The sequence below is a fragment of the Seriola dumerili genome, unplaced genomic scaffold (assembly GCF_002260705.1).
Source record: "Seriola dumerili isolate Sdu_G_001 unplaced genomic scaffold, Sdu_1.0 BDQW01000047.1, whole genome shotgun sequence".
Taxonomy (NCBI): domain Eukaryota; kingdom Metazoa; phylum Chordata; class Actinopteri; order Carangiformes; family Carangidae; genus Seriola; species Seriola dumerili.
Window position 1 is genome coordinate 1,384,873 of NW_019174302.1, and position 12,567 is coordinate 1,397,439.

At 43.3% G+C, this 12,567-nt stretch overlaps 1 protein-coding gene across 1 annotated transcript in view; it reads left to right on the forward strand.

The window, feature by feature from the left end:
• Nucleotides 1-12,224, forward strand: part of LOC111217819 (metal transporter CNNM4-like) — a 29,707-nt gene extending 17,483 nt beyond the window's left edge. Inside the window, exons 3-9 of the mRNA XM_022739798.1 lie at nt 2,463-2,597; nt 3,023-3,192; nt 6,026-6,122; nt 8,436-8,525; nt 10,486-10,661; nt 11,660-12,141; nt 12,185-12,224. Of these exons, the coding sequence (XP_022595519.1) occupies nt 2,463-2,597; nt 3,023-3,192; nt 6,026-6,122; nt 8,436-8,525; nt 10,486-10,661; nt 11,660-12,141; nt 12,185-12,224 (1,190 nt within the window). The remainder of the gene's footprint in view (nt 1-2,462; nt 2,598-3,022; nt 3,193-6,025; nt 6,123-8,435; nt 8,526-10,485; nt 10,662-11,659; nt 12,142-12,184) is intronic.
• Nucleotides 12,225-12,567: the final 343 nt, after the last annotated feature.

The window sequence follows — 12,567 nt, forward strand, 5'->3', positions numbered from 1 at the left end:
TGTAGACGCGAGTTTTCTCCTAGACGTGTCCTTCAGTGACTTTCGGAGTACAGACGCTCTGCTGTCGAAGTCATTGTGTGAAGTTATCTTTTGTGTGTGACGACAACAAATAAAAATAATAAAAAGAAGAAAAACGCTTTTATTTTAAAAATCTAAACGCTGATGAAAGACGCTGCAGGAACTGAACAGTAAGACGTCTGGCTCTCAATAATGATGTTTTTATATAATACAATCATATGTATGAAATAATCACGCAACACTCATGACTGAGTGTTCCACCTTGAACTGCAGTGAACCCATGAACGGTGGATAAAAAACCAGATTCAGGTTTTCATACGTCACAAACCTCAGGAACTCAATCCTGTCAACTTGTGGGGACGGGGGGGGGGTGGAGGCTAAAATCAATACCTGAAACTTCTCAGTAAAAAGAGAGAGAGTTAGCATTAGCACTACTGCTAACACTGTGTCAGCCACTGACAGTTAGCACAGTTAACATCTTTTTAATTTGTTTTATTGTTTGTTTTTGTTAGCTTGTAACTGTCAGTGCTGACACAGTGTTAGCAGTAGTTGCTAATGCTAACTCTCTCTCTTTTTACTGAGAAGGTTTCAGGTTGATTTAGCTCCACCCCCCCCCCGTCCCAACAAGTTGACAGGATTGGTTCCTGAGGTTTGTGACGTATGAAACCCTGAATCTGTTTTTATCCGACCGTCATGGGTTCACTGCAGTTCAAGGTGGAAACACTCAGTCATGGTGTTGGTGATTATTTCATCATCATGTGTGTGTATTATATAAAAACATATATTGAGAGCAGACGTCTTACTGTTTTCAGTTTCCTGCAGGTTTTTCATCAGGTTAGATTTTTAAAATAAAGCGTTTTTTCCTTCTTTTATTATTTTTTTTGTGTCGGTCACACACAAAATAACTGACACATGACTCGACAGCAGAGCGTTCGTCTCCGAGTCACTGGGACACGTTTGGAGACTCGTCACACAACATACGACACACATGTAGACAGATGAAGGTGTGGTGAAGCCTCAGTGACTGTGACTCCGTTGACCTGATAGTGTTTTCTCACTGGCAGCCGTCGGTGTCCACGTCATGTCAGGTGTGTTGCCAAACGGTTTTATGTGGTGTTTTAATGAGGCGAGCTCAGGCGCCGAGCAGGACTGGATTAATCTGTTGTTTTCTCTTTTCTCTCTGCACATCCCTCTCGGCTCTCCTCCTCCTCCTCCTCCTCCTCTGCCTCTCCCTCCAGTCTCTCCTCTTCATCTGGTTTGGCATTTCCTCCTCAACTCTCTTCCCTCCAAAGCTCTTAGTTCAGTTGGGGCTATATTAAGGCGTCAGTCTGTCCTCGCAGCAAGGAAGAATAAATCCACTGACAGATCCAACGGCAGCCTGACTGACGCTGGCGCTGCCTCCCAAACACAGAAACAAGAAAGGATGTTTTCATGTTGCGGGGGCTGAATCTGTTTGAAGGGCAGCTGCTGAAGTTTAGGAGGCAGGCAGCTGCAGTGAACCCCACCCCCCCCACCCCCACCACCCACTCACCACCCCCCACTCGTGTTTGATGCTGCCCTACTTTCCTGGCAGTTGAGTTCTTCACAGAGTGTGTGGAGGATAAAATCCTAAAATGTCGAATCCACACTTTTCAGCAGTGTTCTCACGGCTGGTGGTAACCTTCAGCTCTCTCTCTCTCCCGTCTCTCTCTCTCTCTCTCTCTCTCTCTCTCTCTCTCGCTCTCCTCGCCAGGTAAATCCCACCTGGCCATCGTCCAGAAAGTGAACAACGAGGGGGAGGGAGATCCTTTCTACGAGGTGCTGGGATTGGTCACCTTGGAGGACGTCATCGAGGAGATCATCAAGTCAGAGATCCTGGATGAATCCGACCTTTACAGTGAGTCAGCGAACGAGACACAGATACAGATGTAAACACACACTCCATGGTAGAAGCAGTGATGGGGGGGGGGGGGTCTTTAAAGTCTGACACTGTTATAAACCAGGGCTGCAAACTAACAATTATTTTCATTATCGATTAATCGGTCGATTAGTTTTTCATTTAATTGACTAATCGATTTGTCTGTATGACAAAAGAAATAATGAAACTGTCAAAAAAATAACATCTTCAAATGTTCCAGAAGTCCAAGAGACTCCGTTCACAGTAAAACAGAGAGAAGCAGCAAATCGTGACGACGCTGGAGAAACTGAGACGATGTCATTCTGTGAAGCTACAGACAGCGGCTAGTTAGCGTAGCTTAGCATAAACACTGGAAACAAGTGGAAACAGCTAGCCTGGCTTAATGCGATAAAGTAAAGTTTAAAAAAGGAGAAGTTGTGGTTTTAGAGGGGGTTATTGTTGACACCCTTTCTTTCTTTCTTTCTTTCTTTCTTTCTTTCTTTCTTTCTTTCTTTTTCTTTCTTTCTTTCTTTCTTTCTTTTTCTTTCTTTCTTTCTTCCTTCTGCAGCTGATAACAGGAACAGGAAGAAGGTGGATCCCAACAAAAGCAAACGGGACTTCTCTGCCTTCAAACATGACAGCGACAGTAAGGTGAAGATCTCTCCTCAGCTCATGTTGGCGGCTCATCGTTTCCTGGCCACAGGTGAGCTCTGAGGGGGCGGGGGCTAATCTCACAGCTGCTCAGCAGACCAGCGATTAACCCCGGACACACGGTGACGCTGGAGTGAAGTTTCTGAAAGACCTAAATAATCTGTTGGTGTTTATCTTTGTGAAAATGTATCTTGATTTTAAATGCACAAAGAAATTCGTTTTCCTATTTAATTGAAAAACAAACAACTAAAAAAATAATAAAATACAAGAACAACAGAAATTAATTAATTAATTAAAATAATAATAATGACAAAAATACATGAGAACGTGTCAGTCAGTAGATGTATATATATTAATATTATAATAATAATATATAATAATATTGGCTTTCATTCTCATTAACTTAATTTTTGTTTGTTTATTTTGTTTGTTTGTTTTCTTCCGACAACCCCCCCCCCCCCCTTGCCCCCCCGACAGAGGTGAGCCTGTTCAGCCCGTTCCAGATCACAGAGAAAGTCTTACTGAGGATCCTCAGACACCCAGACGTCATCCAGGAAGTCAAGTTCAACGAAAACGACAAACGCTCGCCGCTGCACTTCCTATACCAGAGGGGTAAACCTGTGGACTACTTCGTCCTCATTCTGCAGGTACACACACACACACACACACACACACACACACACACACACACACACACACACACACACACACACACACTGTTAGAATACATCATGTTTGCTCATGACTGTAGTGTAGATGAAGATCGGAGCAGCTGGTTCCCGTCTTTAACGTGTCCGTGGCCGGGTCCTAATGGAGTCCGATTGGATAACGCAGGTTGACCTGTTTTAAACTGGTGACAAACACAGGTTTATTCCAGGTCGCTGCGTCAGTCTGGAGGCGGTATTAACTCACATGCAGGTGCTAAACGCGTCGACCTTTTTAAGAATCGCCTGACTGAAGGTGATTAAAGAATCACTGACGTCTTTGTTCTTTTACATTAATTTACCGTCACGTTCAGGGAATCCATTTTATTCTAAAATGTTTCTGTTTATATTTAAGCTCTCTGACCTTTGCTTCATCTTTCTTTATTTCTTTTTCTTCTTTTACGTTTATTGTTTTGGACTGAAACACCAAAGTAAATTCCTCGTATGTGAAAACCTGATTCTGATTCTGATTACAAAGTGATTGATCATCAATAACTTGACATATCTATTAAGAATGAGCTCCTGGTCACACCACCACTGAGGAGGTTTTGAGTCAGTTCTCAGTAACACGTTGAGGGAATTTCTTCAGTTTTTTTAGAAACATTCACTCAGACTCGAGGATGAACTGATTTAGAATTTGGTGGTCAAAGGTCAAAGGTCAAGGCCACTGCGACCTCACCTTCGTCCCATTTATGTCAGGAACAGCTGGAGAGAATTTCAGCACATCTGGCACAAATGTCCACGTGGACTCAAGGATCTGAATATATGTGTATCTCTAGTGTTAAGCACAGGAAGCAGGAAAGTTTCAAAATAAAACGTCCTTGAAAGATTATAGAGGAATAAATCAAATATGTCTCTGTTAATAAACATCAATCATAGAATAATAGAAGACGACTGATCCAGGATTATAATTACAGTATAATGAGTCGTCTTTGTCTCCGTCTGGTGGAAGCCCCCCACCCCCCCCCCCACCCGTGTCAGAGGGGCTCCTCCTCACGCTGCTCGACCTTCACTAATACATCCTCTTACATAAGAGGGGAGGGGATCGAAGGGTTAAGGAGGATGGAAGAGGGGAAAAGCAGATGATGAGGAGAGGCGGCGAACGATGAGACGGAAAGAGAGGAGAGGAGTTAGAGGACGAGAGTAAGAGATGGAGGGAAGAGAAGAAGAGGAGAGGAGAGACGCTGTCAGTCAGTAAATCCCTCCTCTGCACCAGGAAGAGGAGGAGAACAAAGAGGCAGGGAGGGAGGACGCTCAACACACACACACACACACACACACACACACACACACACACACACACACGTAAAGTACCTTACATGTACTTTTTAATATGTATCAGCCAGGTAAACGAGGCACAACAGTCAATAAAAAAATCAATAAAAACCAGAATGAAATCAGTCACATGGAAGAAAATAAAGATTCGATCAAATGAAATAAAATATGAATAAACCATAAATACAGTGATTAGTTACAGAGCTGCATTATGTCGTAAACTGCCTCAAATGAAATAAAGGAATAAAGAGAATAAAGAGTTTTAACGTTGACATGAAGTAAATACACAATAATGTTGATAAACAGTTTATTAATGTTTATTGTCAGAAGATAAACAAACGGTCAAACTGCCGCTCTAATGAACTAAAGAGCTGGAAAGATTCAAGTGTTCAGTGCTGGAGGAGGATTTTCCACAACCTGGCAACCCAAAATGAGCTCTTATTAATGACTTATAACTGACCTATAAAGAATGAGTAATTGATGTGTTAGTCATTAATAAATCCATTAATTACAGTTTATAACACACCTCTTCAAACGTGCCAGTTCTGTTAAACTCCAGTACCACAGTTTCATCATATTTATTTTTATGTTATTATATTTATTCTCCTTTATTCTGTATCTTATGTCTTGGATTTGCATATTATTATTTACCGTCCTTGAGGGTCTTGAAAGGCGCCTATAAATTAAATGTATTATTATTTTTTATTATAAACTCTTTGCAGACATGATTTTCAGAAAACGGTGACTATGTGCATTTAGCTGCATGTACACACTCTCAGTGAGCAGTTTATTAGGTACAGCTGGTTAAAACTAACACCTGTAATAAATCCTCATGTCGAGGTATCGTACTTTGTGTTCCTGTTATTTAACCTTGAGTCTGATAAACTACGGTGGCCCAGAAGGGTCACCACAAATACAAAAGCCACAATTTGTGTTGTGTAGTGCCTCTTGCATTGTGTTGACCTGTCTGGGCCACCGTAGTTCACAAACAGGACGTCCAGGGTTGGATGGAAACTGTAGATAAGTGGGTGTTATATTTATTTGTTTACTGTGATCTCTCAGTGAGTGTGTGTGTGTGTGTGTGTGTGTGTGTGTGTGTGTGTGTGTGAGAGAGTGAGAGAACACACAGGTTTTGTTGTCGACACCTGAGGTGTGGATAAAGTGACCGCAGACACTCAGGATGCAACCTGAGCACAGCTGCTCCTCTTCCACTGTGTGTGTGTGTGTGTGTGTGTGTGTGTGTGTGTGTGTGTGTGGTAAAGAGATACTGGACCCTGGACTGGTGCCCCTGTGGCAGAATGTAATATTTATGGGATGTCAAAGTGTTTGTGTTACTGCCACAGGAGAGGACGCACACAAACACACAGATGTAATTTGCACTGTCGGATAATAATGAGCTTATTAAACAAAATGTCCTCCTGTCTATGTGTGTGTGTGTGTGTGTGTGTGTGTGTGTGTGTGTGTGTGTGTGTATGTGTGTGTGTGTGTGTGTGTGTTTCAGGGGCGAGTGGAGGTGGAAGCTGGAAATGAAAACATGAAGTTTGAAACCGGCCCGTTCTCATATTATGGAGTCATGGCTCTAAGTACACCGTCACTGGGTAAGACAGTACACACACACACACACACACACACACACACACACACACACACACACATAAACACGATATAACTCTTTCAAAAATACAAAAAAATCTAGTTTGCAGATGAGACTGTTTTTATTTTGAAAGGACTGACATGCAGTTTGATTAGAATAGACAGGAACCACTTCACCGCTCTCTGTCTGGTGCATGATGGGTAAAGATGGCCGTGTTGGTGGTTTGTTTTCCTTCCTTGTTTCTGGGATGGATAGAGGACGGAGGCAAACGTCTGGGACAGTTACTGTAGTTAAAGTGATAATTGACATATTGGCACAGTGGTCACAGGTCAAAGGTCAAGGTCAGTGCGACCTCATAAAACTCCAGGATAACCCTTCCCCTCAGTTTCCAGTCGGGACGCTAAGCTATGCTAACCACAGACGTGAGAGTGACATCTCATCTAACTCTTTTAAAAAAAAGAGCAGATTATTAAATGTTTCTTTGAGCTTTGGGCCATGAAGTCCATTTCACACTCAGTGACTTTTAGTGTCATTTCAAAAAATGTTTAATCATCTGTTTTTTTAGAGCCGGCTGAGTTTAGAAAAAACCTGCAGAATCTGCAATAACAAAAGCTTTGAAGTCATTTTTTTGGACATTTTTATGCCTTAATTTGACAGGACAGTGAAGGCCGACAGGAAACGTGGGGACAGAGAGCTCGGACTCTGTAATCAGGTCACACCAAGTGTTATTTTTCTTGACCACTTTCTTTATTTGAATATCGGTACGCATGATGTACAAACGATGATCAACAACAGATACATGATACAGCAAATACATCAACTGCAAATTAAAACAAACCATATTCAAAATGGACAGTTACACAAGACAGACAACACAAACAAAGGTTGTGGTTACAGTCACATTTCCAGCTGTTTTGACAGGAGATAGATCCATTTACAGTTCGTTAACTAAGTATGTGACAAACGGCTGCCGTACTTTAAAGAATCTGTCGTGAGACCCATGAACCAAGTGTCATTTTACTAGGGAAACTTTTCACTTCTTTTTCCTCGGAACAGGAATCAACATCTTTCTTTCCCCTTAAAAATCCACAAATATTTAATGTCACACACTTCAGCTCATGTTTTATCTTCACGTCACTGATGATGAATTTAAAGTGTGATCTGTACGTGGATGCGTTCAGTCGGCAGGGAAACGGATGACGTGCCGTGATGACAAACATGAACACAGACAACAAACGCACAGTTACATAAGAGGCTGTTTTCCATGTCTCTGATTATGCAGAGTTCACACACAGACAGTGATGCAGGTTTTTACCTACAGGAGGAGGTGATGTCAGTGTGTGTGTGTGTCAGTGTGTGTGTGTGTGTGTGTGTGTGTGTGTGTGAGGTCGTGTGTGTCTTGTACATAAAAGAAGGTGGCAGGTGTTGGATGATGTAATCCCAGCTCAGACGGCCACAGTGTCGGAGCTCCGGCAGCATCATGTTGTTTGGTTGTTTGGTGAAGTTACTGACTCAGTGATGAAGTCGTGGCTCTGGCGCCTCCTGGTGGTTCAACCTCGTTACTGCTGATGAAATGTTTCTCTTCTTCTTCTTCTTCTTCTTCTTCTCTGTCGACCTGTTTCTGTTCTTCTCTCTGTGCTTCATGTTATTATGAACATTGTGCAGCTCAGTGTCTGTGCATGTGCAGCTTCAGATGTTTACGTCAAACACGTCACCATGTCTCATCCTAAAGTCCCAGCCTGCAGTTTCAGAATAGAACAGAATAGAAAGCCTTTATTGTCATTGCTTTTAGAATACAATGAAATGAGGAGTGCTATTCCTGATTGGTGCATGTTAGTTAAAAAAGAAAAACAGCCGAGTATAAAAACGGATAAAAGAACAATAAATATAAAATACCAGTCCTCGGATTTTAACTTAACCTCCTCTGTTAGAAGAACCGGTAACGCTTTATATCACGGGTCCCAAATATTCCATCTTATTTCCAGGAAACTTCCCTTATAATTTCCTAAAATGTGTCTGTTATTTTAGCTGTTATTTCCCAGAAAGGCCTGAGCATCGTGGTTTTAATTATAAGGTAAATAATAAGAAAATGTAACTAGGACATTATGTAGCAGGTAAGTGAGGTGCTTCCTTACTTCTACTGATAAACTCAGATGTGTTGTAGGATTAGGAATCAGCTGCCGAGTAAAAATATAAACCTTCCACCTGAAGCGCTGCGCTCGACCTCCAGCAGGAAATGTGATCTACACAAATAAACCAGCTCCTCTCTCTCTCTCTCTCTCTCTCTGCCCCCTCCCTCCCCCCTCCTCTCTCTCAGCCGTCACCCCTCCTCTCTCCCCGTCAGTGGCGTCCCCCCCTCCACGACGCCTCTCTCTTAAGAGGTTTTCTCTGTTCTCTCGTTTCCCAGGTAAACACTCACATGGGCCGGAGGAGGGAGGGAGGGAGGAGGGAGGGGGAAGTGGGGGGGGTCCTCTTTTAATCCGATTTTACCATTTTATACATTTTTTTTCATCATCTTCAGAGCCCTGATCCAGCAAGTACAAGAATACAGACAGATGTAGCTTCAGTTTTTCATAGTTAATTTGGCTTTTAACATTCTTCTGCTTCTCTGAGCCAGACGCCCTTTGCATGACCTTTGACCTCACTCAGAATGAAGATTAAAAACAAAGGCCTGTCTGATAGTTTCATGGTTTGTAGAGCTGGGAGTTTTTACTTTGAAAAATCTGATATTTTGGTGTTTTGTTATTTAAAATGGAGAATCTAAGTCATTTTCTTGTTTCTGTTTTAGTGTTGATGAAGAGTAATTGTTTCAAGTATCCGCTAGTCTGTCAATACTATTTCTTTTTGTTTTCATCACATGGTTTAATAGTGAAAATCTAATTTTCCTACAATCCATCTTCAAGTGCAGTTTAAAAACGAGAGACGTTGAAGTTACAAACATTTAAAATGGAGGAAAGCAGCGAATCCTCAGCACTGAGCTACAGAATTACTGCCTGATAAATGACCTGAAATATTAATAGTTAGATATTAAAATTAATACTAATTTGGAAAATAAGATTGTCAGTGGATGGAAGTAAACATGATGTTCTCAGATGCAGCTGAAATCTCTGACTAAGACTTTCAGAATCATCACATTTCTGTTCCGTCAGATAACTGATTAATCAACACTATAATTGATTAGTCTGTAATTAATAGTCTTTGCACGCACTCGGTTCAGCTGCACAGGTGAGGATGGAGGCAGGTGTTTCCTCCCAGTCTTGCATCATTACACCGTGAGGAGAGTGGGAGGACCTTGCTGGACGGGGTTCTGGATGCTCCTAATTTGTTAACCCTGTCACCACCCCCACCCCCCCCGTAACCACTGATCTACGGTCAGATATTGATCACAACTCCTGTGACGTATCAACAGGAGGAGACGGATCATCTGACTGTAGACCTTCGGTTAAAGGAATAGTTCGTCATTTAGAGACTTAAGCTCATTTTCTTTCTTTCTTTCCGAGAGCTGGATGAGAAGAACGAAACCTTTCATGTCTGTGCGCTAAATATGAAGCTACAGTTAGCTTAGCTTAGCATCTAACCTCTAATAAACACAACGTACCTTGTTTGTTTATTCAAACAGAAACAAAAAAGATAATGTCAACAAATTAGTGAGCTATAAAGGTGCTGCTGGGTTGATTTTGTTTTTTCTTTTCCTCTATTTTCAGCCTTCATATTAAGCTAAGCTAAGCTAAGCTAATTAGCTGCCGGCTGTAGCTCCAAAGTTGCCACACAGACATGAAGGAAGTATCGATCGTCTCATCTCACTCTCAGCTAATAAGCACAACTCCCAGAGTGTCAAACTATTCCTTTTTGGCACAAATGTTCTTCCGTACCTCCCACCTCCTTTTAAACTGTCGTTCTCTGATCATCACCGGCGTCTCCGTCCTCTAACACAACCCTCCAAGACAGAGCATAGGGATGCTTTCCTGCCCCCCCCCCTTACGTCACCACCTCCATGACATCACTAAAACCAGCCAATGAGAGAGGTTCCTCCTCTGAGCTCAGACTGTCCCGCCGTGGCCGTAAAATGCTCAAACGATGCACTTTGCCTCGTCACATGGCATGTTTGTGGCATTAACTAATCTCATCTCATCGACGTTAATGTGTGTGTTTGTGTGTGTGTGTTGCAGTGTGTTCGTCGTGCCCTCAGCTCTTCACCATCGTCATCATCAGTGGGCTGATTTCATTTTCTCCCTGTTTTCTGACTCAATCATTGTTCTCTGTTGTTGCTTGGTGTGTTTTCCTGCTTTAAGTGTGTGTGTGTGTGATCTCCATTTCTTCTTCTTTTGTTGCGACCTCACCCTCACTCTCTTCTCTGTCAATCCCAGAGTTCCGTTCTCCGTCACACGGGGGCAACCTCAACCGCTCGGCGTCTCTGAGCTGCACTGAGCGCGCTCCAGAGAGCGGCTCCGTCGGCGGGAGCATCACTCAGATCCCAGGAACGCCCTTCCAGTACATACCAGACTTCTGTGTACGAGCTCTCACAGACCTGCAGTTTGTCAAGGTAACTCTCCTTTAACTGATCCCAGGTCAGTTTATAAGACTGGAGGATGTGCGGAGTTAAGACCCCAGAGTCCCTGAACAACAGCAGCTGTGTATATTTTCCTTTTATGCAAAATATTTATTATGAATTAACATTATTTTGTCTTTATTATGTCTGTTTTTTTTCTTCTGTGTTTTATCTGAAGTGTTGATCCATCAGAAGATATAAAAACCATCTCAGTGTAGTTTCACATCTCCTCTCTCAGGCTTCTCTCTGGAGCTCTAGTAACAACAGGTCGGTGAGCCAATCAGAAGAGAGGAGGCTCTGAGCCTCTCTTCGGATTGGCTGACTGCTGACTGTTTTGTTGTGACATCACAAAGTTCCAGAAGTCCTGACGGCTGGTTTTAAGGCTCAGTTTCTGAATACAGGCTGTGTGCATTTCTCTGTGGACTGAGGCTTTGATACTTTCACAGTATTAATATAGAAGCTAGAGCTGATCTATAATCACACTACACATGGACAGAGGCCTTTACACTGGAGGAGCTTTAAGTGAAGATAAACTAAAATGTGGCGATAGTATTTCATAAGAGTTTCCATTCGTAACTAACTAACCAGCACACATACATTTTTTCGTGCCATTAATTTAATGAGCACTGCTGCCAGATTATTATTTATTTATATTGCAAATTTTTTAATATATAGATATTTATTTATTTAATTAAATTAAAAAAGTTCAACTATATTCCAGTAAATTGTTGCTTCATCTCACGTGAGTAGTTTGATGGAGACTGACAGTCGTTTTCCTTTTGAAGTTATGACTCATAGTCGTCATAGTGATGTGCTGTTGTCAACGTTATTTTAGAGACGTCAGGAAAAAGGTAGATTTCTGAACTCGCAGGTAATGAAGGGATAATGAACTATTAACTATTTGATTATATTATTATTAACTATATTAAAATATAATAAAATCCAAATGATTTCTTTTCCGATACTAACATTGTTGTGTCGCCCCCCCTCAGGTCACTCGTGCTCAGTACCAGAACGGTCTCCTGGCGTCCCGGCTGGACAGCTCGCCGCAGTCTCCAGAGGGCAGCCACGCTCGTCTGGACACGTCTGTCTCTTTGCCGCCTGTGACGCCACCGGGGACGCGCATTCCACTGCCGCTGGCCACGCCTCCCGTTAAGCGCCCGCCGTCTAACGTTCAGCCGACGCCGCCGGGCAGCCGCACCACCCTGCCCCACACCACCTCCTCCTCCTCCTCCTCCAGCCGCAGGCCGAGCCAGTCTCTGCCGCAGGCCACCCCGCCTCCGAGCAACCACACCTCCCTCTCCCAAACCCCCCCGTCCTCCATGAGTACGGCACCGTGCACCCTCAACCCTCACCCGACACTGTCCTCCAAGTCCCAGCCGTCCCCGCCCTCTGCCGGCCCCGAGAACGGGCCGGGAGAGACCACCACTCTGCTCAGTGAGCAGCAGAACTGCGTGGGCCCCCGCAGGCCCACCCCCACCCAGGCCCCCCACCAACCCCACCCATACCACACACGTTCACACCATCAGTCAGGCACACACTGAAAGCACCATCTAACTAAAGTCAAGTAAAGTAAAGTAAGTAAACTACCTTTGTCACTCGACACACATGGCACTACTTCTTTCCTGTTTGCTCGTCCTCTGAACTTTTCTCTAGACGTCTGAGGGAAACTGGGATCAGCACATGATGGTGTGTTTTGTAAACAGATCCTCTACCCCCCCCCCCCCCTCCTGCATGACCCCCCCCCAACACTGAAAGTCTAGAGCAGAAACAAAGGAGGAACAGGGAACACTAGCAAGTATGGTTAGACATGTAGACAGGGTGTGTGAGTGTGTGTCTGTGTGTGTGTGTGTGTGTGTGTGTGTGTGTGTGTGTGTGTGTGTTTTGTCTGTTTTTAAAG